This window comes from Plectropomus leopardus, chromosome 6, assembly GCF_008729295.1.
Source record: "Plectropomus leopardus isolate mb chromosome 6, YSFRI_Pleo_2.0, whole genome shotgun sequence".
NCBI classification, from domain to species: domain Eukaryota; kingdom Metazoa; phylum Chordata; class Actinopteri; order Perciformes; family Serranidae; genus Plectropomus; species Plectropomus leopardus.
Window position 1 is genome coordinate 19,913,411 of NC_056468.1, and position 26,480 is coordinate 19,939,890.

At 39.2% G+C, this 26,480-nt stretch overlaps 2 protein-coding genes across 4 annotated transcripts in view; one reads left to right on the forward strand and one right to left on the reverse strand.

Annotated features, from left to right (window-relative positions):
• Positions 1–270: 270 nt before the first annotated feature.
• Positions 271–2,430, reverse strand: LOC121943907. Its single transcript, XM_042487508.1, has 2 exons — positions 2,358–2,430; positions 271–1,220 (listed from the first exon to the last, which is right to left on the reverse strand). Exon 2 carries the CDS (start codon positions 1,213–1,215, stop codon positions 280–282), a length of 936 nt encoding a protein of 311 aa, XP_042343442.1. The 5' UTR covers positions 1,216–1,220; positions 2,358–2,430; the 3' UTR covers positions 271–279.
• A 103-nt stretch (positions 2,431–2,533) lies between these two features.
• vps13a (vacuolar protein sorting 13 homolog A) overlaps positions 2,534–26,480 on the forward strand; it is a 42,768-nt gene continuing 18,821 nt past the window's right edge. For all 3 annotated transcript variants that reach the window (XM_042489052.1, XM_042489053.1, XM_042489054.1), the window contains exons 1-48: positions 2,534–2,679; positions 3,380–3,423; positions 3,528–3,570; positions 3,654–3,749; positions 3,987–4,088; positions 4,522–4,631; positions 4,821–4,880; positions 6,023–6,082; positions 6,435–6,515; positions 6,873–6,930; positions 7,383–7,510; positions 7,690–7,796; positions 7,947–8,118; positions 8,837–8,899; positions 9,703–9,835; positions 10,044–10,138; positions 10,291–10,433; positions 11,183–11,384; positions 11,478–11,592; positions 11,989–12,125; positions 12,872–13,004; positions 13,432–13,549; positions 13,692–13,836; positions 14,141–14,252; positions 14,861–15,027; positions 15,169–15,325; positions 15,492–15,571; positions 15,714–15,773; positions 16,048–16,252; positions 16,852–16,968; positions 17,237–17,340; positions 17,630–17,797; positions 18,142–18,449; positions 18,562–18,709; positions 19,014–19,185; positions 19,758–19,882; positions 20,012–20,181; positions 20,489–20,745; positions 21,023–21,207; positions 21,331–21,474; positions 21,930–22,139; positions 22,357–22,500; positions 22,781–22,882; positions 22,989–23,141; positions 23,227–23,485; positions 24,525–24,685; positions 25,031–25,134; positions 25,267–25,579. In XM_042489052.1, the coding sequence (XP_042344986.1) occupies positions 2,580–2,679; positions 3,380–3,423; positions 3,528–3,570; positions 3,654–3,749; positions 3,987–4,088; positions 4,522–4,631; positions 4,821–4,880; positions 6,023–6,082; positions 6,435–6,515; positions 6,873–6,930; positions 7,383–7,510; positions 7,690–7,796; positions 7,947–8,118; positions 8,837–8,899; positions 9,703–9,835; positions 10,044–10,138; positions 10,291–10,433; positions 11,183–11,384; positions 11,478–11,592; positions 11,989–12,125; positions 12,872–13,004; positions 13,432–13,549; positions 13,692–13,836; positions 14,141–14,252; positions 14,861–15,027; positions 15,169–15,325; positions 15,492–15,571; positions 15,714–15,773; positions 16,048–16,252; positions 16,852–16,968; positions 17,237–17,340; positions 17,630–17,797; positions 18,142–18,449; positions 18,562–18,709; positions 19,014–19,185; positions 19,758–19,882; positions 20,012–20,181; positions 20,489–20,745; positions 21,023–21,207; positions 21,331–21,474; positions 21,930–22,139; positions 22,357–22,500; positions 22,781–22,882; positions 22,989–23,141; positions 23,227–23,485; positions 24,525–24,685; positions 25,031–25,134; positions 25,267–25,579 (6,570 nt within the window). In that variant the 5' untranslated portion in view covers positions 2,534–2,579. The remainder of the gene's footprint in view (positions 2,680–3,379; positions 3,424–3,527; positions 3,571–3,653; positions 3,750–3,986; positions 4,089–4,521; positions 4,632–4,820; positions 4,881–6,022; positions 6,083–6,434; positions 6,516–6,872; positions 6,931–7,382; positions 7,511–7,689; positions 7,797–7,946; positions 8,119–8,836; positions 8,900–9,702; positions 9,836–10,043; positions 10,139–10,290; positions 10,434–11,182; positions 11,385–11,477; positions 11,593–11,988; positions 12,126–12,871; positions 13,005–13,431; positions 13,550–13,691; positions 13,837–14,140; positions 14,253–14,860; positions 15,028–15,168; positions 15,326–15,491; positions 15,572–15,713; positions 15,774–16,047; positions 16,253–16,851; positions 16,969–17,236; positions 17,341–17,629; positions 17,798–18,141; positions 18,450–18,561; positions 18,710–19,013; positions 19,186–19,757; positions 19,883–20,011; positions 20,182–20,488; positions 20,746–21,022; positions 21,208–21,330; positions 21,475–21,929; positions 22,140–22,356; positions 22,501–22,780; positions 22,883–22,988; positions 23,142–23,226; positions 23,486–24,524; positions 24,686–25,030; positions 25,135–25,266; positions 25,580–26,480) is intronic.

The following is a 26,480-nucleotide window of genomic DNA, read 5'->3' on the forward strand; positions in this document are numbered from 1 at the left end:
CAAACATATTCAGATAAAATAATGAAATGTGATGTGTATTGTGACATGAACATTTACTGCATCTAGAGGTGAAATGTGAGTGCTCATGATGCTTCAAATTGATCACGATCTCTGCTAAAAGGCTGAGAAATCCACAGTAACTGGTTGCCATTGTTACCAAGGACTTTGTAACAGATTGTGCTTGTTCAGCAGCTAGTCTTTTTACGTAAGAGATATTATATATAGAAAAAATGTGTATACAATTTGGACAAATTTGTGGTGTTCATTATTTTAGACTAGTTACCTTGGCTGAAATGGGCCGGCAGCTTCTTGCAACTTCTGCAAACATAGTGACAAGTATTGTGATGACTCCTCGCTCAAGATAAAGAAGGCAACAGGCACGCCCCGACCTTCGTCTGAATTTATGGCTACAGCATAGAATGCAAATCCATATTGTGTGACACCCTTGTTTGTAGCATCAAGATATATCATCTCAGGGCCATATTTTTTTAACTGTTCAATTTGCCAGGGTGAACTTAAAACAATAACCAGTGACTGTTTCTCACTGTGTGAAAAAGGTTGATAGAAAATAATTTGGTCTTTCAACTCTGTTTTGACGAGTCGATCGACAGAAGCGCAATCACTGCCAGCAACATCTATTCTGTTCTGTGACTGAAAGCTCTTTTTTAATAGTGTTATGTTCTTAGGAGTAACTAAGTACTGCAGATCTGTGCGACCCTTCTTTCCCTGGGCCTTCACCCACTCTTTGCATTTAAGCAGGATTTCTGCATCTGAGTCTCCCAGCTGAAAGCAGGTATGAGTGTAGGCAATCAAATCACTGTTGATCTGATTGGAATGATCCTCCTGGGGATTACTGAGGTCATGTCCTGAGTGTCTGTTCATTAGGCGCACAATGCAGTTGTTGAAGGTATTTTTGCTCACAAATGTAAACGAGACATAGGCTCCACAGCCGTTGGCCTTTGTGGTCAGGGGATCTCCGCTTGACTTCCCTTTACATTTATTGCCTCTTTCACAGCGCCACTGGATCTGGTCTGATCCCCTTTTTTTCATAGATGTGAATTTTCCAGTCCCACTCTTTTCTAATTCCTCCAAGTGTCTTGCCATGAACATGTCCCGAGTCTCATTGCGAGACATATTGTGCACTGTCCTTGTAACATCTGGATGGCGGTCTTTGCGGAGATTACTTTCCAATGACCGCAGACAGAAAGAATCCATTTCAGCTGAAATACAAAAGAAAATAATTCCTCGAATAATCACTTGACAACCATGACATGATTTAAAAGGAACAATATCCAACGAGAATTACAAGGCAATTTAGGTCATTTACTACTGTTGTGTTGGACAGTAGAGTGTGGAGTGTCATGGTGAGACAAAGAAACCATGTGACAGTTGACAAGCACCATGAACTAATTTAAAGACTGCACTGCTCTGTGACAGAGAGATTATCTGTTGAAAATGTTGACCTATAATTGTATTGGACACAAAAACAAGTGAAAGCTGTTGTGTGTCAGGCAGTATGGTACCTACCTACCAGTATTGAACACAAAAAAGTTGCCAAAGAAATGCCTTATTGATATTAGTATATACCTGTAATAACTACAGGAGCCTGTCTGAAGGATTATTTATGATTTTAGTTACCAGCGATATTACCACTAACTATTCTGAGAGAAAGATAGCTGATATGACTAGCTACTAGGATGCACGATAATATTGGCACATCATTGGTATCTGCAAATATTGGCTTTTTCTTCTTTTGCACTCTGAAGTTATATCACATACAGTGAAAAGCACGGAATTTTGTATCTGTATCTGCTGATCAGGATAACAGTATGTACATATGTTACTTCCATTACAAAAGACACTTGATTATTACTAAAACCAGGTAAATAAAAGAAAGTTGATATATCAATATCGAGATTGGTTATGAGTTGTTATATATTTTCATAATGGATGTTTTCCAAAAATCCATTATCATGTATTTTTTCTAGCTACTATCGTTAAACCCGAGTTTTGCACGAGTACTAACCTTTCTAAAAGAAACACTGTAGATGCATTAGCCACCAGTGATTAATGTGTTAGATTTTCCTGACAGAAAGAAAACTGATATTGTTATTGACTTGCATCACTAACGTTTCTCACAAAAAACATGGTTTATCTTACTGGCTGCCAGAGTTAAAATACTTTTAATTCAGCCGACATAATTTGCTGTCAAAAGCTGAAACGGGCTAATGTAATGTCTGCAAAAAATATAGCTAGCAGACTAAAATTAGCAAGTTAACTTGTCAGCTCTCTCTGTAAGAAGTATGCATTTAGTATTTTTACTTAAGCAGCATAACGTCAGAAATGTTAACACTTACGAATGAAGTAAGCACTGATTTGCTGCTCGAGATGCAACTTGTCCTGACACCGCTTGCAGGAGCGGGACTTGTTTGCGACATGGACGTTTTGCAGCAGTAGGACAATTTTGCCGGAAGTGTGACGTAGTCACCGCCCACCGCAGTACGTCCTCGGCTGACGTTGGATTCAAGCGAGTCCTCAGAATGTAAACATGGTGACAGGTAGATGAAAGAAACGCCAAAATGGTCTTCGAAAGCTTGGTGGTAGATGTCCTCAACCGGTTTTTAGGGGACTACGTTGTCAACCTTGATAGCTCGCAGCTGAAGCTGGGTATATGGGGAGGTAAGTGAACTTGTGTTTGTGGTTTTAGTGGACTAGCTCGCTCGCCAAGCTAGTTAGCTGATGCTAACAAACGTTAGCCACCAGCCGAGTGACAGACAGAGGCTGCCCCAGCTGTCAGTGTCAGTTTATGTAGCTCAGCGTTTTCTGTACATTGTGAGCAAAACAGTGCAGCCAAATACTAGTTTATTGATAGGCCAGGCAGTTGTGATAGTTTCTCACTGCTACGATTACCCTATGTCAATGTGCCTCATGTTCTGCTGCAAGGCTGTTTGCTCTGTTTCAGAGAAGCGAGCTGTTTGGGGTCACACCCTTTTACACAGCCAGGTTCAACCTCGCCACTTGGTTTCATACTGAGTCCCTTTCACAAGCTAAACCAGAGACACTAACAGCTCTGTTTATACGATCCGGGCGAATAAGAGGATTAGAAGAGACGTTTCAGAGCCACTGCTACACATGTACCAACTTGTAGCAACTTGTTAAGTAAACCACAGAGTGAAGTCCTTACCAAAGTGTCATGAATAGCTTTAATAATACATGATTTCCCTAGCCTGAGTGCTGTGGTAAATCAATAGATAAAGGCCAAAGACCCCCTCTTTAGAGTGGATTGTGTTGCTATGAGCCTCATACACAATAATAATCTTGGTGACCTATCAGAGTGTACATAGTGACAATCAGTAAACAAATACTCCTGTCATCACAGGTGACGCCGTGCTTACAAATCTTGAAATAAAGGAGAATGCCTTGGTAAGTTGCAAATAAATGCATAAGTAAGCACATTTATTCTGCCATTACATTGTGGCATTCACACTGTATTTGTGTTACAATGATTTACTGTTATTTTCTTGCAGAGTCAACTTGACATTCCTTTTAAAGTGAGAGCCGGTCATATAGGTGAGTTTGTAGTTATTCTCCCCATCTGCCACCTTCCCTTCAGTACAGGGGAAGATTTTCTCACTTTGTATTTCTTTTAATAGGACGGCTAGAGCTAAAGATACCATGGAAGAACCTCTACACCCAGTCGGTAGAGGCGACACTGGATGGTGTCTATCTGCTCATAGTTCCCACAGCAAGTAAGATCACCATTTGTGTCCAACTAAATGCATGAAAAAACATGATATTTAAGTTCTCATTATAAAAATTATTCGCATATTTTTTTGATTCCCACCATTTTAGTGAACACATACAGTGCTTGAAAGATACTAACGTGCATGTTGATGTTAACATGATTAGGCTCCCGTGTTTAAATTTCAACAACTGACAAACACATTGAAGCGTGCAGACAAATAATCTCGCCACATTTTTTCTAGGTATAAAGTATGATGCAGAAAAGGAGGAAAAGCAGCTCCAGGAAGCTCGTCAGAGGGAGTTACAGCGGATAGAAGAGACAAAGCTGAAGGCTGCTGAGCAAGGTCAGGGTTAAGCATTTTTTCCTTTTGTGGGTGTGAAAGTGTAAACATGTAAGTCTGATGAATATTCTGTGTGTGTGTGTGTGTGTGTGTGTGTGTGTAACTGCTTAAAGTGAGGCATTTTTGCTTCTAGGTAAGTTTTTAACAGGTTTCAGAGACATTCTTAGCCAAACAGACAAAATTATCTACTGCTGGTGAAAAGAATATTACAAAAAATGATAACATAACACCATCTGATGGTGTGACAGCATGTTTTTCAAAGCAAATATCAAAAGGTTTATAATAGGTACACTGAATTTCAACAGCAGTAATGAGAGCTAAGGTTTCTTCAAACCCTCCCTTTATTATAAGGGAGCAGGGGGTCAGTTTCTTCAGAACAGCTTTGGGAAAACTGCAGGACCAAATTAGGTCTCATTTTCATTCATCTGTTTGACAGAGAACCCTGAAATTGAAAAGCAGGACACCTTTGTGGAGAAGCTTGTCACTCAGGTCATCAAAAACCTGCAGGTCAAGATCTCAAACATCCATGTACGCTATGAAGATGATGTAAGTACACAAACTTAGTTAACTTAGTGGTGTATTTATGTACAGCATAACTTTGAATTGTGTAAAAAAAAAATCAGTACATGATAAATGCAGGGAAAAGGACATGGTCACATTTTTACAGTCCCCCAATAATGTAGTCTTAACCAGTCCAAAGGCTTGACTCTAATTTCTGTTGTTTGGTTTCCACAGGTCACTAATCCAAACTGCCCTTTGTCATTTGGAGTGTCACTTAAAAAACTCAGCCTTCAGGTAATGCATTGTCATGTCCCACCTGTCGGATTATATATCCTGTATTACACCCAGCATTTTAGCTGATCATTATAATGAATTAATACATCAAACTTTAACAGAATTATATATATAGGGGCTTGTATATCTCACTGCTTGTTTGACTTATGACAGGACTCTAGTTCGTGCTGCATGGTGATTGTGGAGCCCTCAGTGTATTATAAGGAGATTGCCACCTTAAAGTCCTGATGTGAAAGCTACCACCTCATTTTTTAATGTTAATTGAACCCAAGAAATCATATTTGACCCCACCGAGGGGAGAGTCCATTGCCCTGTAATCACTGGTGATAGTGAAATTTAGCAGATGCTCTTATAAGCACTTGGGCATGCAAAGGGACAATAAACTGAAAATATGGAGTGGCCTCACTTAGCATATGTGTGCTAGGCTGATTCAAAAACTTCATTATCTTTGTAGAGATATGTCAACTATTTACAGGAAGGCATCATTAGATATGTTATGACATCATAGCACAAGACCCTCACAGCCCAGTTAAAATCGAGAATTGGAAACATGGTTAATACTCTGTCAAAGGTGATAGGAAAAAAATAACTTGTTCCTTTACACCATCTATGAGACAACTGCCAGACATGCACACAGACTTCTGAAGGATCCGTCTCACTCCCATCTGTATTCTGAATATAAACTATGACCTTCATGCAGACGTTACAGAGCCAGCTAATGTAACAGCAACTGCTTCAGGCTTTCCTTCTTACTAACATCTATAATAGTACTTAATAAGAAAGCAGGTTAATCCTCACTTGTGAATTTGGTATGCAAGTAGGCACCACTGCACTTTGTTTTGTCAATTATGAATTCTGATTTTATGTTTTTTATGAATTCTCGCTCATTTCTACAATTCCTGTGTATTTATATCTTTCTTAAGGCATGTGCAATACTTTATATTTTCTCTGTTTTTTATCTTTGTTGTATATTTTTACCTTCACTGTATGTGATTTATTATGTCTGTGTGTGTGATTGTAATGTCATGTTGGCTAAGTATTGCTTCAGGTTGATTGCAGCTGGGTGTAGCACTATTGCTCAAGCAACGTTTCCCTCTTGGGACAATTAAGGATATCATATATGATCTTATCTTACCTTACAGACATCTGACAAGAACTGGAATCCCAGTCTTTTGGATGAGAATGCCAGGCTTTTCTACAAGGTAAGAAATTCAGCTACGTAATCTGTCCGCTATGCCTGTATTTTATAACCTATAAAATATAGGCATTGTCTATTTTACTGGAGATATCAAATGTATCCTGTGTGACACAGTATGATTTTTGTATTTGATTCAAACTCAAACTTAAGCTAACATTTTGATATTTTTTTTTAGCAATTAAAGCCATATGGTTTGGTTTGTCAGCCATTGTTCAAGGATCCAATTTTATTTCCTCTTCTGGCCTAACTTTGGGCTCTGATCCAAACTTGAGAAATATTGCACACTGTCAGTTAGTATTCAACCTAGTGGTAAATATCTGTACCAATCTAATTGCTTCTGTTTTCTTTCTTCTCAGTTGGTTCAACTGGACAGCTTGTTTGCTTACTGGAATGTCAACTCAATTCTCTTCTCCAATCACAGTCCAGATGAGGCCCTGGTGAGTCTCCCTATTTTAACTGTGTTGTGCCTTGTCTCCAACAGCTTGGATTTGGTAGAGATATTGTCTGTCTTATTCTGCTTCATTGAATTTAAAACCTCTACTGCTAAATTGACTGGGTGAATATTGGCAAAAGGCTTTTTAAAATGCTTCTGATATCAAACATTTTTTATTATATATTTCATCCACAAAACCTCTCTCTAAAATAAGCCCAGTGGGAAGGGTGTGTGTATATCTGTGTGTTGCAATGGTTTACTTCTGTGTGTTGTTAAAACAGTGACAAAAAGAGATAAAATATGTTAAGAGGTTAAAAAAGATTGAATAAAGAAAACTCCTCTCACTTTGTCTTTTTTGTAGCGATGTCTCCAGAGCAGCATTGACACCCACAGCTCTTTTTCTGTCAACCACGACTTCAGTAAGTGTCTCACTGTCAGCCTTTATTCACACTTTTAAAAACTGTTATTGAATAAACTCACTTTGAAAGTTTTGTTGAAACCATCAAATGAAACTCAGCTAAAGCCATGTGTTACATGCGTGAATCAGTATTTTGCATATAGACAGTGATTTTGTTTTGAATATTGTGCACTGACACTGCAGTGCCTGGAAAAAAAATTGTGTGAATCACACAGCTTGATGCACCATCATGACTGACACATTCTAACAGATTTCTAGCACATTTCAGCAGATTTTGTTTTGAAGCACAGGCTCACAGATTTTTGAAGCTTCCTACACAAAACATATTTGCAAATTCATGTCCATTTTTTCCCCATACAGAAAGCCACGTATGACTCCAGAGTTTTATAGACTTCATTATGCCAAGCTTAACTATTTGCTTTAAATAAAATATTCCTTGTTGCTGGTCCACAGTTTTTCGTCCCATCTCAGCGGATGCTAAACTGCAGATGAATCCTAGGTCAGATTTGGATCACTCCTCTCCCAAAGTGGATCTAATGGTCAATCTCAGGGAGGTGGCCATTGAACTCAACAGACCCCAGGTTGGTGTGTGTGAACTTGTTTTTCATAAAAGCCCGCTTTAAAAAAAAATATTTTTGGGAGAGAAAAGAAGAGACAAGTAAAAGATAAGCAAAAAGTTTAGAAGTTGCTCAGTGATTATAACTGCACTTGTGTCAGTTTTCGTTGCCAGTTAGTAATGGCTTACTTCCTCTTTTTTCAGTACATTAGCATCCTGGAGCTGCTGGGTTCAGTGGATATGATGTCGCGGAATCTGCCGTACAGGAAGTTCAGACCTGTGGTCCACCTTCACAAGAACGCCCACATATGGTCAGAAAACACTTTTACAGTTTGACTTTGATTTTTTTTAAATCCATCTGACCAAATCAAGTGTGACATTTAACCACTGTGGCATGTGTTGGTACTTCATGTTGCAGGTTGTAAAACTTACTGTATGCTTCTACGCACCTTTCCTTGCAGGTGGAGGTACGTGATTACAGGTATCCTGGAGGTGGACGTGAAGCCTCGTCTCCACATGTGGTCATGGCGGCATATCCGCAGTCACCGGCAGATGGTAAAACGCTACAGAGAGCTCTACAAGACCAAAATCACTAGCAAGAAACCCAGCGAGGAGCTGCTTAAGGCACTAGAGGTGAGACAAGGCTACACTGAGCTGAGCAGGGGGGAGGGGAAGGAGATGTTCAATTTCCCACTTTTATCTGTTAAGATCATGATATAAGAACCCCTGACAGCTTCATGTGATATTAAGAGAAGGAGTAAATGCTACATATTTCTGTTTTTTCTTTCAATGTTGCCAAGTTTTAGATGAATTTATCATCTGACTTTCTTTTCAATATTATGATGTGTTGATTTTAAATTTAAAAATATTACATTGCTTTTCCATACCAATATTATTTTGATTTCTGTTCTGTCCATTATTTTCTATTTTTATTTTAGCTTTTGCAAATTATTTCTGGTGGGACACTACTGCTTGTGCAAGTCCAGACCTCCTGTTTCTGCTTTGACTAAAGTTACCATAATTCATTGCCTCTATGAAATATAAATGCAATATAATATACAAGTAGTTAAATACACTTTATCAATATCCTTTCAGTGATGCTTTGCTCTTGCTATAATTATCCACTTATCCAGTGTTCAGCCCTATGAAGCGATTGATTGAAGTGCATTTGAGATTGATGATGTTCTTCAGAGAAATACAACATAAAATCTATAGGTCTTTTCTCTGATCTTTAAGCAGCATCTTTCCCCTATGTGATTAATAATGGACGTTTAGTAATTGATTCATTCCTGCATGCGGTAGCAGGAAGCCTCTGAAAGCTCTGATCAGCTCGTCTTGTATCTATGCCCAGGAACCTGAGAAAACCTTGGATATTTTTAACATCACGCTGGCCAGACAGCAGGCGGAGGTGGAGGTAAGCTCTGTCTCACCTACTTTATAGTTGGCATCTCTGCTTTGTAGACTTACATTGTGCTGCAGCACTAATCATATTGCGTACAGCATTGTAGTTAACACATTCAGGGCTGAAATGTTAATGTCTTTTTGATCCTTATGTCTCCAGTATTCTAAAGCTTTCCACAGACACAGAAAAAAGGGGTTAAAACTTTTGCTACACAGTACAATTTCTTTTCTGAAATGTTCTGTGTGTTTCTGCTAACATACCACATATGGCCAAAGTGATAATAGTAAACACAAAACTGGCTGTGGTCATTCTTATCAGCAGTTGTATCTAGTGGTTGAAGGTTTTGGCTAAAGTGTCAAACATTATGCTCTTGAAACACAGCTGTCAAATCCTTTTACTTAACTAATAGTAAGAAACTCTTACATGATCTTGTCTTTTTTTGGCACTTTGCTGCAGTCTGAAATTTAAAACAGAACATTTCTCATACAATTTATTGCTAGTAAATATAAGTGGCCACCAGAAAAACATTTTGTTTTTGATTGATTTATTTAATATGTGGGTCTTTGAGTTACCTCTGGACTGACACTGACTGAACAGAGAAAACAGCTTAAACGTATAGCCTTCATACTCAATAAGAATATGCTGAAGTAAGCTGCCAACATGTGGAAAACACATTTACTTGAAAAATAGTTAAGATGTTTGGATCAGTCTGGAAGTCAGAGTGAGATGATGTGTTTCTTGTTTGTTTGGAAATGTTAGAAAGTTCAAGCTCCTAATTCTCTCTTTGGCTCTTTGGTTTTTGGCTTCCTCCTCAGGCAAGCAAGGCAGGCCTCCGCATTTACCGTCCTGGGCTTAAGATGGAGGAAGAGGAGTCTCAGGGTTGGTTAAGCTGGGTGTGGAATTGGGGAGGAGAGCCTGATACGGAGACAAAGGAGGTTAAGACTGGAGGTAGGCTGTAGAGACTTAAGGGTATGTTAAAAATACAGAAAAACATGCATATACAAAAGATAATATGCACATACAGCTAATGGTACCAAAGCAAAGTGCTTCAGTATATTTTTGTAGGAACACTGTATGGTGTGGCTAATGCTGTTTTCTAACTCTTTGTGTTATTTCTGTTCCCTAATTTTTCTCTTGCCCTGTCTCTCTGTCTCAGGTTTTGATGAGCTGTTAACCCCTGCTGAGAAAGCCAAACTCTACACTGCCATTGGATACAGTGAAACTGCTGCTAATCCCAACCTGCCAAAGGATGTGAGTCACTTCCCCCCGACACCCACTTGTCACCTAATAATACACTTCCGTTTGGTTTTCCGTCCTGCATAAATAATATTACTCAAATTCATCAAAATGCCATTACTGTATTACATACTTAAATTAGGTATTATGTTGTCCTTTCTCTGTAGTTTGAGGACATGAAGGTCAATTTCCACATGGAGAAGCTGTCTGTGTCCATCAAAGACAGCAAGGACAAAAATGAGATCATCAGGCTGACTGTGGGAGAGCTCATGTCCACACTCACACAACGACCTGGAGCACAAGCCATCAAGTTTGTCAAACCTTTTTGTTTTTTGGGGGTGGGGTCCTACATGACTTCATGGCTTTAACAGTATTAGTGCTGTATGTTTTGAGGAGCCTGGTCTCCAGCGCAAAAACAAGTTTTCATTTGATATTGTTTCATTTGCAAAAAAAAAAAACATTCAGCGAAAGCACTTCTGTTTGTGTCTCATTGAAAATTTAATATAAATCCTATGAACAAAATATTTTAAAAATATTAAAAATTATCTATATGATATCTCCACATTTTTCTACAAAACCTAAATAAGGTAGCAGCTGACTGGAGGGAGATTGCCAGGCAGCTGAAAGTCTCTGGTAAATGACCATTGCTAATTACCAACTACTTACTGTTGGCTAAATTATATGTCAGTTCCAGTAAATATCACAAAATAAAATATGTGTTTTCTGCTAAAAGAAAAAAGTATAAAAGTATGAAGATAGCAAGCACTCTCCCATTTCTAATGTGGTTATGTCTACAATCTGATCTCAAGCACATAGCTGATAGGTACATTTGTTTACATGATGATATGGTACTATCAACTGAATGAATTGAATAAAGCTATCATAATTGTTTAAGCTAAATAAACAAGGGTAATATTTGAATAGAATTTCTCCCATTTCTCTTGGGCATTAAAAACTTCCAGGACAGGGCAATCAGTATATATTGCAAAGGAAACCCTGAAAATCCTGGAACATGGCATGGGTGGCACTGACATTTAGTTTCCTTTTCTTTTTTTTCAGACTCACAGCCCAGCTTAGCTTGTTTGAAGTCACTGGCCTGGCCAGTAACCGGCCTGCTCCGACCCTCCTGTCATCAAGGAAGGCAGCCACAGGAGCAGGGACCCCGCTGCTCTGCATCCTGTTTGAGACCAACCCGCTGGACGAGAGCGCCAACCAACGACTACATGTGGAATCACAACCCTTGGAAATCATTTATGATGCTGTGAGTGCTATTTGTCATTGTGCATGTATGAGTGTTAACAAAACATGAAATCAGCACGTATCAAATGTATTCTTTGTTTGTGTGTCTGTGCAGATCACAGTGAACAGCATGTCAGCCTTCTTCATGCCTCCTGACGACCTGCAGCTGGATGAGCTCACCAACGCTACCCTCATGAAACTGGAGCAGTTCAGAGACCGCACTGCTACCGGTCAGTCTTACATGTACAAACATTTACAGTAGGTCAGAGGTTGATTCCAAACCTCGTCTCAAATCACAGATAAGCAAATGTTTCCATTCCTCAGTTCCTGTGTTTACAGGGACATATTTTCATGTGCTTACACACTGCCTGCATGTCTTAGCTGCTAAGTCAATGTTCATTTTTTTTCAGACTGATTGTTTCCTGAGATTGTTTCAAGTTTCAAGCGTCTTTTTTTCTTTCCATGATAGGATTCACTTTAGCTCATTTAGGTACATTCAACAAGGCTCTATGATATTAATAATATAAGCAAGTAAGGAATGAACTTTGGAAAGACCGTCATCAAAGCGGATGTTTGTTCTGGCTACATTTGCTAAGTTAATGACATGTTCTTTGTGGTTTTTTTAGGTCTGATGTATGTGATCGAAACGCAGAAAGTTCTCGACCTGAAGGTGAACTTGATGGCCTCCTATGTCATCATTCCTCAGACTGGCTTTTACAACGGCACTCAGAACATCATGCTTTTGGATCTTGGACATTTCCAGGTCAGAAAGTACAAAACTTGGCATGCAAAAGGGCTTTGACCAGAAAATGGCTTACAGTATTTACGCAATAGAGAGAATTGCATTTTAAATGAAGAACTCAAAGGGACATCATTGATGGAAAATGGTAAAAATGTGTGATAATGCCTAATTTTGTATAGCAGTAATATACTGCCATTACAGGCATATGTCCCAATTTTAAAAAAATATTCTTTTTTATAAAATGCAGAAACATTAAAGGTTAGCATGAATGTGTACGTATGGGGCTATGCACATGTGTAGGTGTGTGTATTTAGGTGTATGTACATACATATAGGTATGCATGTGTGTGAGTATGCATATTTAAGTAATTACACACACACACACACACACACACACACACACACACACACATTCTCCCTTAGTTGTTAATTTTCACCCTCTTTTTTCTTTCCTTTTTATTAATTTGCTTTCTTTTGAGTTTGTGTTTAGTGTCTGGTCAGCTCATTTGTAACATTTTGTTTATCTGTGCTCTTTAAAAGAAAAGTTAATAAAAAGTAAATAGCAAAAAAAAGAAAGTGCAGAGCTTGACACTGGGCTTGAAATCCTTAATTTGTGCTACTTTTATCCGTGGAGTACAAAAAAATGATAATTGTTGTTTCCCTGAAGATACACTGAAAAGTGAAACAAGAAAATGAGCCTTTAAAAATATTTTCCAGAGGATTAATTTAAAGGTTTTAAAACATGTGTCTCTTAATGTGTCTCTTCAGATGTCAAGTCAAAGCAGGAAGCATCTGCCTCAGCTATCAGTGGGCTCCAGCAACATCGAAGACATCATTTCCAGAGCGTACGACAGCTTTGATGTACAGCTTAGCAGCCTGCAGTTCCTCTATAGCAAACCAGGTACACACACGAGAGCATTCATCTGTAACATTTCAGTGGTTCTTCTCTGGGTCTCTGTAGAAACTAAGAGATCACACAAGAGTTTATTCAAGCTACTATTTGAAAGTCAGAAAGTTCAGGCTTTTTACATATTGTTGTTATTTTTCATGATATAACACGATTTAAACAGAGAAAACTTTTTTTCACTGTAGTAAGTGGTTAACTTTTGTAGCCCTGATGGCTGTACTTTGTCTCGGTCAAGAAAATTAAACAAAGGCATCAAAATTTTATCAGGTCTCAAAGCTTTGAAAAGTTTGGTGTTGAGAGATCATACATACTGTAGATGAGAAAATGGAAATTAGTTGCTCCGACAAAAGCAGATTTTATGTTTGTTTTTGTGTGTGTAAGTGTATAAAAAGATATGTGAAACGTTTTCTGTGTGTGATAGATGGTGACTGGAAAAAGGCCCGTAAGCAGAAACAGTCACCGCTGCACATTCTAGAGCCAGTGGATCTAAAAGTAGTTTTCAGCAGAGCGATGGTCGTCAAAGACTCCCGAATGGCAAAGTAAGTTTGTTGGTTTTTTTTCATATACCTAATTATTTTGTTTCCCATATTGTAAGGATTAGAGATGCTAGACACACTGAAGTTACAGGTCATATATTTGTGTGTGTATCTCTGTGTTTCCATGTTTGCATTTGTGTTTCAGGTATAAGATGTTTGGAGAGCTCCCTCTGCTGTCTCTTCGTATTTCTGATGTGAAACTTCGTAACGTTTTGGAGCTAGTAGAAAGTATCCCACTACCTGAGAGCAGACCTGCCCCATCCAGCAATGCTACATCCTCCACTCCAAAGGTAAGAACAGCAGGATGCTCCCTAAATGGTTGTCTTCACATTTTGTGTGGATCAGATAAATTACCCAGAGGAAATAACAAAATGTTTTTTTGGGGCAAAATTCAGAAAGAGAACAATTTTTTATTTTTGAAGTTTTTCTACAGTTTACTTAACTTAAATGTTGTTGTTGTTTTTAGTTGGAACTAGAGCCTGGTGAAATAATGAAATAAGATGAACATCAATTGATGAAGGTTTTAGTAAATCAGTGTTTTTATACATTTTTATGCTTGCTTTTTTTTACGATTTGGTGTTATTTCCTCCTCAGCCAAAGCAGTCGTTCACCCCTAAGCTCACTCCCAGACGACCTCCAAACTTAGCTGACCAGCGCTCCTCCATCATTTTCGAATCATGTGAGACCATTAGCATCACCTCACTGGGTAAGATACACTGGATGTTCTATTCAAGCGGCAACCTCCCAGCTGAAAAATGAAGCCAACACCTGCAGGTCCTCAAATGGCCACTTGCGGCTGGCTCCAAAAGCAAGTCAATCCCCACAGACCCTGATGTTCAAATGCCCAACTTCACAGCAGCAGCAGAAATAAACATATTTACAACCTGGTACAAAAGAAAGTTTTGGCTTCTATAGCTATTTCCCCTCTTCATGACAACTGTAGGGGTGTGAATTTTATATAACTCACACTTTTAAATTCGTGCAAATATGGTCACCTTCGGTCACATCTGGCTCCAAAAGTCAAAGATGGTGACAGCCAAATTTCCAAACTGTTTAAAATAGGAGTCCACAATCCAGTGCGGGACGTCACTGTGGCTACCTCCATGATTTTTTAACAATCTATGGTTCTATAGCCATGTCGTTTTCGCTCTGCACCACTTACACAGCCACATATGTGTAATCATTGCGCTATATACATTGCGTTACATACACTGCGTGTGCGTGTGTGCGTGCGTGCGTGCATGTGTTCGTGTGTGTGTTTACCTGTAATGTAAGGTGGGTCATTGTGTGTATTTCTGTTTTTGTCTCATTCAGGGTCAGAGGAAGATCTGTTCTACGATGCGCCCAGTTCTCCCATCAGTGATAAACCATTCTTCCCAGATAATCCCATGCCGCTGCGCTATGCAGATTTAAACAAAAGGAAAAGTTCAGAATCTCAGAAGAACATGCTTGACTTCATCATGACATTTGAAATCAGTGAGGTACATAGAGGCCTTGTTGCATGAAATGACAAACATAGTTTGTGACGCTCTTTAAATTCTCTCATTGTCTTTACAATTACTTTTGTGAAATTCTTTACATGTTGTCTCCCCCTGTGTCCCCTGTGTCCTCTGTTCCTCTAGTTTTCTGTTCAGTTATGTCGTCTGTCTGGGGATCAGGAGATCACAGTGCTCCACCTAGACATAGAGGGTCTGGGCACTGAACTGAAACTACGCACCTTTGACATGACATCCAACACTTACCTACGAGAGATCTGCCTCAAGTGTCCTGAATACATGGGTCAGTAGATGCTTGCAGGACTTTTTCTCACCTCAGACAGTTCAGGAGACATTATGTGTAACTCAAATTTTGGCTAACATTTGGGGATGTAATAATTATAATAAGCATTTCTGAATAAATGTCAGGTGAATTTTTATTTGTCATGTCTTATTTCTTCCTTCTATAGATTCTGATGACAAGCAGGTTCAGCTGATCACCACTCTAGACAACACAGAGGTTGACCTGCTCACCCTGGAGTATATTAAAGTACGTGCGATTATAAGTTATAGCAGAACCCTTTCAGATCCATTTGTTCAATAGTCGTTTCACAGACTGTCAGTATCCTGAATGACAATTTCCTAAATAGCTGTAAAAGGCTTTCTCATGGATGATTGTGTGTCTTTTCAAGGCTGACAAGAATGGCCCTGAGTTCAAGTCTCAACACAACAATACAGAGCAGCTCATCAAGGTGAGTGAAATGTTTATTAAGAAGTAATTACTGTACAAATGCGGCTTCTTTTGCACTGAATTGGAATACATTTATAGTATGTTTATGCAAGTTTCATTATCAAATATTCATTTCTGGAATATCTTTTAGATAACATATTTAAACACATCTGTTCTTGACGGTATAATGAAAGTCAATTATAGGAATAAAAACAATGATAATTAATGCAGAAAAAAACATTTTTTTGTTCTTCTCTACTGATATTTTAACATTTTGACTTTGCATTATCAATCAGGTGACCTTCTCATCCCTGGATGTCCATCTCCATACTGAAGCTCTACTCAACACCATGAACTTCCTCACCAACCTCCTTCCTCCATCCACTAAGAAGGAGGGTGGGCAGGAGGAGCTCCCCACCATCCCGGAGGAAGATGAGGCAGAGGCAGAGGCGGAGAAGGAGGGAGAGAAGAAGGAGGAAACTAGTCTAACCAGGAAAAAAAGTAATTGAGGAATAAACCCGCGCAGAGTGTCATTTAATTTCACATTTCAAAGCCATCAGTTTTAGTTGTGACAGCTCGCTCTGTTGGTTGGTCCACAAAAATTCCCTCACCCTTCAGGTGCTACAGTTTTTGTCCTAGGAGGCTGAAATTTGGTATGGAGGTCAAGTATCTATAAGTGTGTGTAGTTTTTGTGTTTGCATTCATGCCGCGTTTATTAGTCTGGAAGTTTAGAATAGCGTAATGCCTAAGAAGAGTGTAACATTTTTAGCTGTGACCTGCAGCTCTGTATCTCTTACTTTTGGTACATCAGTTCATTGGTCCACAAAAATTCATGCAATCATTACTACACAAAGCTGTATCAAAGCTGTACTAAATCTACCTACAGGTACAAATAAAGGAACCTGATCTACCCAAAAGCAACTGCAACTTACTATCAATGAGGCTGGAATTGCTATAGCGGTCAAGTGTTTGAGAGTTTGTGTGTGTTTTTGTACATGTATATACATGCGTGTGTGTGGTTACACATGGTGGAATTTGCTCTTGGATTGTGGTGTTCTTTGATTACTCATCTTTTCTTTCTCATCACCCTTTTTTCACAGGTACGAAGAGTTCAAAGTATGCAGGTATGGTGAATCTGCACATCAGAGCTGATCTCCGCTGTCTGAAGGTTTTCATTCGAGGAGAGAAAGCCAGGATCTCAGAGATTAGTATTGAAGGTATGAAAGCATCATGTCATCCCCTCCGTGTTCCAGGAGATATTAAATTCAGTCCCTCACTATTGCAGTTTTGTGGATATCGCTTCTGTTGATGTTTCATCAGTAATAATGTTGTCCCACTTAAAGCGACAGCAAGCCTTTTACCTTTATTTGTCTTATGATGCAAACTTTCTGATTTGTTCCTCCATGCATTTCACGCAAGTATGCCATCAAGTGGGAAATGCAAAAGGAAATACTTTCTCACTCTCTCACTTTCTCAAACATCCAGGTCTGGTTTCTGAGGTTCTGATGAGAAAAAGGGAGATGGAGGTTCTGGCCAACCTGAAGAACATTGTGATCCTTGACTGTGACAAAGATGCTTTGTACAAGAAGGTACAATCAACACGTGACCTTACTCCAAAAAGGACTCAATGCTGATCTTGCTTGTAGCAATACAGTTAATGTACTTTTAAATTGTCTTTTCATTCCATACTAATCATATTTGTTTTTGTAAGTATATATTTGTATTTTATCCATTTCTTTGGTTTTGACCACTTGTGTTTCTGGCATTCAGACAAAGCAAAAGTCACTTTGAATAAGAAAAGCAGCTTACTGATGATTCCAATTTTTGTTTCCCTATAGTTCCCTAATCCTGCTTTCTTGTGTCTCATTCATTTCTTAGGCTGTGTCTATAGCAGATAAAGAGGTGTTTGACTTCCGCATGGTAAACTATACAGATGCAACAGAAGGAGACGCCTATCTGGACATGTCTAAAGTTGACACTGCTGTCACGCTGACTGTGGGATGCATCCAGGTCATCTTCCTCAACAAGTTTGTCTCCTCCATACTGGTAAGAATCACATATCAATGTCACAATTCAGGACTTTAAACACTTGGTCATGTCCCATTTAAATAATCTGTGAAAAATAATGGTGGTAGAGCTCCACATATGCAGGACAGGTATTTAATTAGTATGTAAGTCATTTCCTTAATAAGATAATGATGAAATGAGAACTCTAAATTTTGAAGAATGCCATAAAACATAATTTGATATGAAGTACTCACTAACTCACGTAAACCTAATGATGCATATATGTTAATGTTCCTTGTACCATTTTTTTTCTGAATTTCAACCCCAAACTCCTTTTTAATTTCTCTATTACATTTTGTGGTCTCCGTTTTTTCTTCTTCCAGGCCTTCATCAATAACTTCCAGGAGGCTAAAGAGGCCCTGGCTGAGGTGACAGTTCAAGCTGCAGAGAAGGCAGCGTCAGGTGTGAAGGAGCTGGCTGAGCGGAGCACTCGGATTGCTCTGAACGTCCACTTCAACGCACCCGTCATCTTCCTGCCCCAGTCCTCCTCTTCCTCCAATGTGATTGTAGCTGACCTTGGTCTGCTGTCTGTCAAGAACCGCTTCGCCAAGCAGCCCTTTAAAAGTGATGCTAAGATCCCGCCTGTTGTGGATATAATGACTGTGAGACTGACTGACCTCAAGATGTACAGGTAAGAGACCAGCCATCTTATGAAACTGTGATAAAAAGATTTTTTTTGCAAAGCAGATAATTTTTAATTGATTGATAGAATTACAATAACCACATGTTCTTTCCATTGTCAGGACCACATACATAGATGAGGGTTTTAAGGGAGAGACCCAGCTGCTGATGCCGGTCAGTCTGGATTTGGAAATCCAGAGAAATCTTTCATCCAACTGGTACCACAGCATACCAGACATCGAGATCACTGCTCATCTGAAACCCTTGAGTGTGAGTAGTGCTAACAGCAAATAAAGAGGTTTTTATAGACTATGTATATATTTATTTATGCATTTTATGTAATCTGATCTCTTTTTTGTTTTGTTTGAAGTGTTAATGCTGATTAGTTAATCAGTTGGATTAATAATTAAGAGGCCTACAGATGAGGATATATTATGATTTTATTAGTTGTAGTGCCTTTTTGTCTGTTCTATTATCTGATTTTAAGATTAGATAGAGACTTAGGAGCAAATGTAAATAAAAAAACCTTTTTCCCAAGTATATTATTATCAAATCCTCAATCTGTTCCCAACAGCTAATTCTCAGCCAGGACGACATGACAGTTGTCCTGAGGACTCTGAGTGAGAACTTGTCAGAGAAGTCTGATGCTGTTCCACCTCCAGCTCCTCCACCCATCACTGACCACTCCTCTGACTCTGTGTCCAACAAAGAGTCCCAGGGCTCTGGAACCACTGGACCAGCCAGCAGTAAGACATTGTGGTTATGTGTTTTTTTAGCTCAGGTATGAAAAGTGGAGCTGATTGTTCTATAATTGAAAGATTGGCGGTTTCGATCCCCGGCTCTTCTAGTCAACAAGTACCCTTGTGCAAGATACTGAACTCCAATTTATTCCATCAGTGTGTGTGTGTGTGTGTGTGTGTGTGTGTGTGTGTGTGTGTGTGTGTGTGTGTGTGTGTGTGTGTGTGTGTGTGTGTGTGTGTCTGAATAGACGATGGCACCATGTATTGTAGCCTCTGCCACCAGTGTGTGAATATGTGTGTGAATGTGACATATAGTGTGAAAAGCGCTATGAGTGGTCACAAGACTAGAAAAGCACTATAAAAGTGCAGTCCATATACCATGAGTACGTTTGTATCAGTCCGCCAAATAAAAATGGACCATTTTAGCTTAGAGTTTCACAGGTTAAGGTTTCCAGGACCATGAAAATCCTACTAAGTTTATGTAATCTCAAAATGTGTTTTCTGTAATATTTCAAACCATGTAACCAAAAACGGCTGAACCTTTCTAACATTTGGTTTGTGGTTTGATAACCTTGTAGGTAACACAGTGGTGATAGCAGCTGTTGTGGAGCCCCACAAAAGCAGCAAGTTGAAGAACACTCTCAAATTAGACTTCAAGTTTGACTCAATGACGCTGGTCCTGTACAGCCCAAATGGGAATGAGGTAATGCATACACACACACACACACACACAGACAGTAAACCAGTCACAAGTGAGGCATGAACATGAGGCTTGTCTGTCCTTATTTTGTGAAACTTGGAAAGCTAACACAGTGTATATGTCACCATGTAGATACAGCTGTTGGATTCACATGACGAGCAGCTGAAGTTGGCAGAGTTTTCTCTGGGCACCATCTCCACCTCCGTCCACATGTACTCGGACAGCTCCATGAAGGCCTCAGTCCAGCTGGCTGCTTGCCTTCTAGATGACAAGAGACCCAGAATCAAGATGGTCACCCCAAGGTACTGGTGACACACACACACGCACACACGTACATGTAAATACATGCCTTGTTCTACACTTGTACACATATTCATTCAAATCTAGAAAAAGATATCTACTTTTATACTTTTGCCCAATAAACCATGAAAAATGCCCAAACCCCAAGCTGACAAGAAAACAATTAATTAAAATTCTACACACCAACTATTCATTAACTCACTCAGCCCCTCTTTAATGTCCATCTTTGTCTCTGACCATCTGTGACATTTAAACTCTCATCCAAATCCGTCTGATATCTTTAACCCTGTTAACTTACCTCTTCTCCAGGATGATTGCAATGCGTCCTGGGGCAGAAGAGAACATGATGGTGGAAGTCAACTACCGTCAGGGCCGTGAAGGCACCACTTTGGACACAGTGGTGCAGGATGTGTACCTGTGTGCCAGCATGGAGTTCCTTCTCACAGTGGCAGACATCTTTCTCAAGGCCACCCAGCAGGGGTTTTCTCAAGCACCACAACCCAGGAGCAGTTCTGGAGCAGGAGAGAAAAAGAATATGAACTCCTCTGTCACATCTAAAGAGTCCAGTGAGTTAACCATGTCAGTTTTAGTTTAGGTTGAAAGTGATTTTAGATTCAACAAAATAATCTGCAAGTTTTCTCAAACAAACACAGCCAAGTGGAGAACATATGAAAGAAATTTTGACTTTGTTTTTGACTTTTTTTTTCATGTTTGTGACAACATAATGGTTCATATACTCTGCTTATAACTGCAATTTATTATTGTGAGTTGAGTTGAGGAAGAATTTGTTTAATCTGACAACCTCAACTGATGTTTTCCTCTGATACTCTCTGCTGCTGTCAGCTGTAGCTCCAGCCGTGGTGTCAAAAACAGAGATGAATGTTCTGGTGTGTAACCCGGAGATTGTATTTGTGGCTGACCTGACGCGTGCTGACGCCCCAGCCCTGGTGATGACCACGCAGTGTGAACTAGTGATGAAAAGTAGTGCAGAGGGATCACAGATGACCGCCGTTATCAAGGACCTCAAGGTTTGTATTGCCATTGTAATGTAAAGCTGACAAAGTAGATTTATATTAAAATAATTGAAAAAGCTGTCTTGCATGCAAAAACAGCCAAAAAAATGTGTATTTTGATTATGCTTCTTCTTGTAGGTAGTGGCGTGTCCCTTCTTGAGAGAGAAGAGGAAAAACAATGTGACCACAGTGCTGCAGCCGTGTCAGGTGTTTTTTCAGAGTACTCAGACCCTGTCCTCCCCTCAGGCGATGGAGGTCTCCATCAATGCTCTCACACTTAAGGTAGTTATTTTATTATTATTATTATGTTTATGTATATGCAGTGTATTGCAGCCAGTCACTACAAGCGTTCTTCAATTTGCTGCGACTGCCTCTACTGCAGCAACAACAATTCATACAGTCTATGTTGTGGTAAAGTTGAGCACAGCGTATTTGACAAAGTTGACAGTTCAGCATAAAGTTCAAAATGTATTTGTGCAAAAATCATTTGGATTAGGGGTTTGGCGGTAGCATTTCAAATGCCTCACTGGTTAGTACCGTTTTATGAGAAGTATAAAGCTGGGTAACACATATCACCTTTGCTTATACAGGTTGTTATCAGTTATCATCAATGGAAGTTGTGGCATGAAGTGAAAGCAAATGTTGAGGCAAAGATATATGTATTATTAGAGGTTGAAATGTAGCCTTAACCAAGAAACTAATAAATCAGTTGTTTGATTCTGCTATCTGCTTCCTAGGTATCTCCAATCATCATCAACACAGTGATCACCATCCAGTCTGCACTGACTCCCACAGCAGAGACCCCGGAGGAGCTGGAAAGTCCTGTTCCTGTGGACCTGTGGGAGAAACGTAGCTGGAAGGAGCTCAAACTGTGGTTCTTAGAAGAGGAGGGTGATGACGACACGCAGTCACTGGCCCCACTGATACCACAGGGGGAGTCATTGCAGGTATTTCGCTGCATTGCTGCTTAGCTGATAATTCTTTTGGTTTTGCCATAATATAATCAATTATTAGGGTTTTTGCAAGGTTTTTAAATTAACATTGGTCAATTTCATACCACATATTCATGATCTGTTCTTCAGTGGTATTTTATTCTTTACACAGAATAAATGTATGATGCACAAGAAGAGGTTATATGATTTCATTGGCTATCCATCCTTGCAGGTAACCATCAAATCGATCTGTCTGACTCTGGAGGCTGGAGTGGGACATCGGACTGTCCCGATGCTTTTGGCCAAGTCGTCCTTCCATGGAGATGTCAAAAACTGGTCCACACTTATTAACTTACACAGTGAGCTCAACCTGGAGGTAATGCACACAAGCACTTTATTTATCCTAATTCTAAACATTAATTATTCACTTTGAAATAGCCCTAGAACTGTTTGACTTTTTCAGTGGTTTTCTGTGTTTTTGATATTGTTTGGTTGATACATATATGTTGCACAGTATCCTTTAAGATTATGTATATTTATTAATTACATAGATTTACTGATGGTAATCTACCACAATATTTCAAACATATGCCAGCTTTTAATGGCCAGAACTCATATGGCTGTAAAGGCAAACTATTCTTGTGTTTTGCCTTTAGGTTCACTATTACAACGAGATGATGGGAGTCTGGGAACCGCTGCTTGAGCCCTTAGAAGATGAGACAAGAGACGGTTTCAGATCATGGAGACTGGAACTAAAGGTACTGATATACAAAAACACAAACGCACACATACTTACCCTCTGTAATAGCACATGCATACACAGATGTACACAGTGTTTCTAACATTTCACTCTCCCATAACCAGATGAAGAAGAAGCCAGTGAAGTACACAGCTTTGTCAGATGAAGTGGATTACAATGTCCCGGACTATAAGACAGTCATTGTATTCAGCAGTGAAGACCAGCTCAACATCACCCTCTCCAAATGTGGACTGGCCATGCTGAGTAACCTGGGCACGGTAAGAGAAGTGCTGTAATCTTTTTTAACAGGAAATCAAAGGATGGGCAGTCATCAACAATGTTTGTTTTCTTGCCTTTCCGCAGGCATTTGCAGAGGCCGCCAAACAGACCGCTGACTCGTTCCAGAAGGATGAAGCTCCGTTTGTAGTGAAAAATCGCCTTGGCCTGCCAGTGTCCGTCCGCCACAGTGAGATGTTTTGTCCAATCGGTCAGCATAGCACAAATGGCACAGTGAAGCTGCAGGATGGGGAAACGCTTGGGATGGATTATTCCACCACAACAGACTCCGACCAGTTCTCAGCCATGATATCTTTGAGTGGAAAGGATTACTACATACAGCCCAGTAAGTTAATCTGTATATGCATTTATACATTATATGCACCTGAAAAGTCAGTTGTTGGTTGTTGCAATATCACCAACCAAACATTACTACGAACTAGTGTTAATTTTCTCAGCTACACTTATCCTGTTAAAGTATTTGCTGTTAATGGAAACTGATGACATTTTATTCTTTTTTTAGTCATCAGATTATATTGAACATTTTTGTTGATTTAGTTGAACCAGAATCTATAATTGTATCATTTTAGTCAAACTTATTTCACATAAGATTTTATCTGATCATTATCAAATGAAAAACACAGGTTGAATCATTACTTTCTCCACTACAGTTTCATGTTGGCATTCCCACTCATATTACTGATACATGCAACACCGACCAACACATGGGCCCCCCAACTTCATAACCGACTGCTTAACCAAGTCGTATTCAACCATGTGTTTATAATATTTCATCTTCTCTTTTCTGTCAACAAAAATAAAGACAGATTTTAGTATTTTTTTAATTTTAAACTTCAGTTTAGTCTTTGCTTTTGCATCAACAGTATTGCTTGTCAATATGGTCACACTTACTGTTTAATGACATCTGTGTCATCTTGTCATTGTCTCATCTTAGCCATGTAAGAAAAGGTATTGGCACATTTAGTCCTAGTTTTAATGAAATTAACACTGCTGCCAACAGTGTTTAGTTATGCACACAGCCTACAGTGTACTCAGTTTGTGTTTTATCTCTCTCAGTGTGCTTTTAGATCCAGTAAACACTGATGAAAACAATGTTACAACTGTGCAGTCAAGTTGACTTAACATTAAGGATAAAGCATAATAAATGATAAAAGGGGATTCATTTTTTAAATGATATGGTCTGTTATAGTATTTTTTAAAAACTGGTGCTTATCTTCTCTGATGACAGTTCATTTCCATCCTCTCTCCTGGATTTCTTGTGGCTTTGCATCGCCAAACTATTTACTGTAAGAAACGTCCAAATTAATTACTTTAGTCAAACACATACAGCATGAGCTTCTCTTTTTTTCCTCTGCACTCTCCAGCTCCAATGGGCCACACCTCAGCCAGTGTGATCCCCCTGATCAAGGTGGGCAGGGGGATGTACAGTGTAATGCACAAAGACTCAGGAGTCACTCGTTTCCTGGTCTGTCAGATTTACTCTGTCGAGGGCAGCAAGTACATCAAGATCCGCTCTCCTTTCCAGGTACTGTAGAGAATCTTACACATGTTTACTCATAGTTATTGCGTTTACTTATTTAAAAAAAAAAATTGTGAGTTGTTATATTATAAATTCTCTTCAAGGTACATTGACCTCCTATTGGATATTTTGTCCACTCCATCCTTTAAATGAATTAAATGTTTATTACAATGACTGTATATCAAGTTACTTGCAGATTTAACCAAAAGTAATTGAATTTTTTTCAACGTAAATAAGAATAAGCAGCAGTCCTGGCATTGTATTTATTATAGTAGAATAGGGTGAGAGATGAAATTAGAATACAAGAAAATACATCCCAAAGTCTTGATTTTTCTCTCCCCTTTCATGCAGATCATCAATCATTTCTCAATCCCCTTCAAAGTTTTTGAAGGATCAACATGTCTGGGTACAGCTCTCCCTACTGAAGAGTTCTGTGTGCCTCTGGACTCGTACAGGTAAGGGCAAGCAAATAAACAAGCCAGCACATCTTTGTACAGTCTTCTTTTTGTTTTCTTTTCTCTCTATATGAGATAAAAACAATAGTACACACTCCTTCACCCACATCTCCCCTCTGCTGCCCCCCTCAGGTCCGAGTTGAGCCTTCAGCCAATTACAGAGGATCACACTGATGACCAGGGGGAGGAGTTTGAGTGTTCAGAGGGCTTTAGCTACGAAGACATCAGCAACCAGCAGCCCGAGACACGCCTCCAGCAGACTTGCCGTCGCCGTGGAGACCAGGGTGGTGTGCTGATGGTCAACATGGTGCCATTAAAAGACACTGTGACATTCAAAGACACTGGAGGTGTTGGGGAGAACTTTGATGTGCCCTTTGTGCTTCACCTTTGGCCTTCCATCCTGCTACGCAACCTGCTGCCTTACCCCATCTCTTACAAACTAAAGGTAGGATGTGTAATCAGGCGGTCGTTGAAGATGAAAAAGGCTAACAGAGGTTTGCATGTTTCAGCACACTACAATATTTTCCAAACTGTACTGTCTTTGGTGTATTGCACTTAATGCAAGTATAGTGTAAAAAAACTCATTGATCTTACTTTTATCAAATTGGATTTTTCATGGTAATAGGTTTACAACAGGGAACTTTTTGCTTTGTCAGAACGACATTAACATATGAGACTCGAGAGCTAGCTACTGAACAGCAAAATTTAAATGCCAGAATTAACAATTTCACAGCAGGGCTGTGCAATTAATCACATTTTATTTTAAATTATGATTTTGGCTTCCAACAATTATGATAACAAGATAATAGTGAGGAAACACCTTTTGGGCCTCCTTCCATTTTACAGTGATGCTCTCATTTTATTTTGTGTCATGAATCCAGTGCACCCCTTTACAGCAGTGCGCTCTGTGTTGCCGACTTGGTGACTTTCTCACTAAATTTAGTGACCTATTTAGACAATAAAGGAAGAGCTAAGAATATATTCAAATATGATATTATAAATTATTCCCATGCATACTGCATAATCACAGTATTCTGCCAGAAGCACATGGCCTCTCATTTTGTTGTCTGTTTTATGGGTTATAATTTAAAATGTCTCTCATTGTTTTTTATAAAACATCTGTTGGATGTTTAAGAATAAGTTAATGCACCAACAAGTGTTAATCACTCTCTGCTTGCTTCTTTATTGCTGCCTGTAAGATAGAAAACCTAAAAGTCTAAAAATATGCTTTGGAAAATGATCATAAGTAGATTGATGCATACAGAGTTTGATTGTAAGACATGCGAATTCCCTGTAACGGTGATGTTACTGAAAAGCATACACAATGATTGCACATGATAGATATG